Source organism: Cucurbita maxima, unplaced genomic scaffold (genome assembly GCF_002738345.1).
Source record: "Cucurbita maxima cultivar Rimu unplaced genomic scaffold, Cmax_1.0 Cma_Scf00014, whole genome shotgun sequence".
NCBI classification, from domain to species: Eukaryota; Viridiplantae; Streptophyta; class Magnoliopsida; order Cucurbitales; family Cucurbitaceae; genus Cucurbita; species Cucurbita maxima.
The window spans coordinates 2817154-2820114 of NW_019272030.1; the positions used below are offsets into that span (position 1 = coordinate 2817154).

A 2961-nucleotide genomic window follows, 5' to 3' on the forward strand; every position below is an offset into this window, starting at 1 on the left:
AAAAATGTTAGGATTCTATATACCAAGTTAAATGATTAACAAATAAATATCAAAATATACTTTTTTTTTTTTAATAATTAAAATATATAAAGACTAACCTGCGGAAATATTTCAATAATAATAATTTTTTATTTTAAGAGAAATAAAACTATCCTAATTTGTCAAATAATTTATTATTGACATCTAAATTATCGTCAGCATTTCACTCCTGTGGTGGGCCTGCAGTTAAGATTACGTTCAGGCCCAATAAGGATGGAAAGCCTTTTTAAGCCCAATTTGTGGCCCAATAGTTTCAATAGACCAGCCCAATTTAGTTCTTATTAAATATTAGTTTTAAAAAATAAAAAAACTCACAATTTTAAAGAACAAATAACAAAATGGTTATATTGCTGTCAAAAACAGACGTGTCGTTTTTACGCAAGACAACGCTGTTCTTCTTCGCGATTGAATTGAAAGCAGAATTGTGAAACATTGGGAGATTCTTGGCAGCCATTAACGAACCAGTGCCGAAGGCGCAAGCTTATTCTTCTCTTTTGCAGTATTCTCCAATTGTTGCGTGGACTCCACGAAAGTTCAATTGGCGGATAAGTGCTTGGATCGGTTATTTTAGATTTCCTTGATCGCCATGGGCTGCTCCTCGTCTCTCCCTGGTATTTTCTCGAATTTCGTCGCTCCAGATTTGCTAGGGTTTTCAGATTCTTTATTCGTCTATTTAAGTCTGATCGAGGAGGTGGTGTATTGAGAATTTCGGAGGTCGATTGTTTGGTCTGTTTCATGTTGTTAATTATGGAGTTTTCTCGATTCCTTGATTTTCTTTAACGGGCGCATTAGGCTTTCGTGGGTTTCAGTTTCTACTTTTACTTACAGAAGTTTATGTCGAGTTTCAATGATTTTTTGGGGGTTTATAATGCAGACAGGGCTTCTGGGCGATCGGGTGTGCTTAATCCAGAGAACAATGCAGCTGATTCCAAGAATTTGCGCGTAAAGGTGTTGAGATGCAAAGCTTATTCACTTGTAATCCGATTCTTTTTAGTGTTAATGGAATAAGGCCCCTTAAGTGAGTTCGATGTTAGTCTGATAGTTGGTATTTATTGACTTACAATTCTTTCCTGTATGAAGACAAACATAGGATGGCTAAGATGAAACAATGCTATTTTTAATTTAATGAGTTTTGAAGTTAAAGACATTCTAATGCGTCAAATACTGTGCTTACTTAGGAAGCTTAAAAGTTTTTATGATGTATTTTTTTAACCATCTTCTCTTTCTGACTTTATGCAGCTTGTCCTGCTAGGTGATTCTGGTGTTGGTAAAAGCTGTATTGTTCTTCGCTTTGTCCGTGGTCAGTTTGATCCGACGTCTAAGGTCAGAATTATGTTACAGTCCATAAATTCTTAAAATAAATCTATGCTCAATACAAATTAATTTACGCTTTTATCATTCCATTCCCAAAGGAATTACAATCATTTGATTCGACATGTTTGTTGAGAAAATTCAGGTTACTGTTGGAGCATCGTTCTTGTCACAAACAATAGCTTTACAAGATTCCACGACAGTGAAATTTGAAATATGGGATACTGCTGGGCAAGAGAGGTAGGACTATCTTAATCTCTAGTTGATCCTCAAACACGTGTTTTTAATTTCTTAGCAAGCAACCTTATTCTCATTGGTAGCCATTTTCTAGCTTACTTCGTGTTCACAATAGCTTTTTGTTGCAAAAGGTTATCACTGTTGATTTGTCTTCATATAGGTATGCTGCATTAGCTCCACTTTACTATCGAGGTGCTGCAGTTGCAGTTATTGTATATGACATAACAAGCTCAGATTCCTTCGCCAAAGCACAATATTGGGTTAAGGTAAGTTTTAAAGTGGTTAAGTAGTTTTTGTACTATATTTATTGCTTGTGATTGCTGTATCGATTCAAGTCCAAATTGTATCCATGGGCCTTTTACTTGCGATGATCTTGTTTCATAGTCATCATGCATAAATGAAGCTAAAACTATGAGGCAATTCCTCATTAGTTGAGCATCCCATTCATTGATGACCAAATTTGGAACAAAGGGGAATTCTTTTTAATCTATAGGAAGATTATCAGATAAACACATTCTTCACTACCTATCTGTTGTTCCCTTGTAGCTTCTCCTCATTTTCTCCTCTTTTCCTTTTATGATCCTCATTCTCCTGACTCCTACCTTTCTTTTCAATTTGTTTCTTTATAAATGATGCTATTTCCTACCCGGGAAGAAAAATAAATAAATAAATAAATAAAAGAAGAAGAAGATGAAGAAGAGGGAGGAAAACAAGACGATCTTCTCTTTGTTTTTTTTTTCTTGGCTTCAAATCAATCAATGCGATCATGTCTACAAAGTTCCGTCCCATTTTTAAAATATCAACAAAATTGTAACAGTCATATCCCACCGTTAGTAGATATTGTCCTCTTTGGGTTTTCCCTTTTGGGCTTCCCTCAAGGTTTTAAAATACGTGTGCTAGGGAGAGGTTTCCACACCCTTATAAGGAATGCTTTGTTCTCCTCTCCAACCAATGTGGGATCTCACAATCCACCCCTCTTGGGACACTGCCCGGTGTCTGGCTCTGATACCATTTGTAACAGCTCTAGCCCACCGCTAGCAGATATTGTTCTCTTTTGGCTTTTCTTTTTGAGTTTTCCCTCAAGATTTTAAAACACGTCTACTAGAGAGAGGTTTTTACACCCTTATAAGGAATGCTTTATTCCCCTCTCCAACCAATGTGGGATCTCACAAAGATTCTCACGAGTGGTGTTGTTTTTTTTTTTTCTCTTTTCTTTCTTCCCTTTTACACAATTAGTTGTTTTTTTAAAAAAAAATCAACCCATCCATGCCCTATGCACAATTGGTTGTTAAAAGCTTATGGCTCTTTTGAGTTGAAAATTATATTAAGAAGGCTGAGTTTGAATCTAAGCCAAGATTTTTTTTTTTTTTTTGG

At 35.6% G+C, this 2961-nt stretch overlaps 1 protein-coding gene across 3 annotated transcripts in view; it reads left to right on the top strand.

Moving 5' to 3' along the window:
• Window positions 1–384: 384 nt before the first annotated feature.
• Window positions 385–2961, top strand: part of LOC111489640 (ras-related protein RABF1-like) — a 4940-nt gene continuing 2363 nt past the window's right edge. For all 3 annotated transcript variants that reach the window (XR_002719413.1, XR_002719414.1, XM_023137959.1), the window contains exons 1-5: window positions 385–650; window positions 914–987; window positions 1279–1362; window positions 1496–1590; window positions 1748–1853. Coding sequence is in view for 1 of the 3 variants with exons in the window: in XM_023137959.1 (XP_022993727.1) it covers window positions 626–650; window positions 914–987; window positions 1279–1362; window positions 1496–1590; window positions 1748–1853 (384 nt within the window). In the remaining 2 variants the exon portion in view is untranslated. The remainder of the gene's footprint in view (window positions 651–913; window positions 988–1278; window positions 1363–1495; window positions 1591–1747; window positions 1854–2961) is intronic.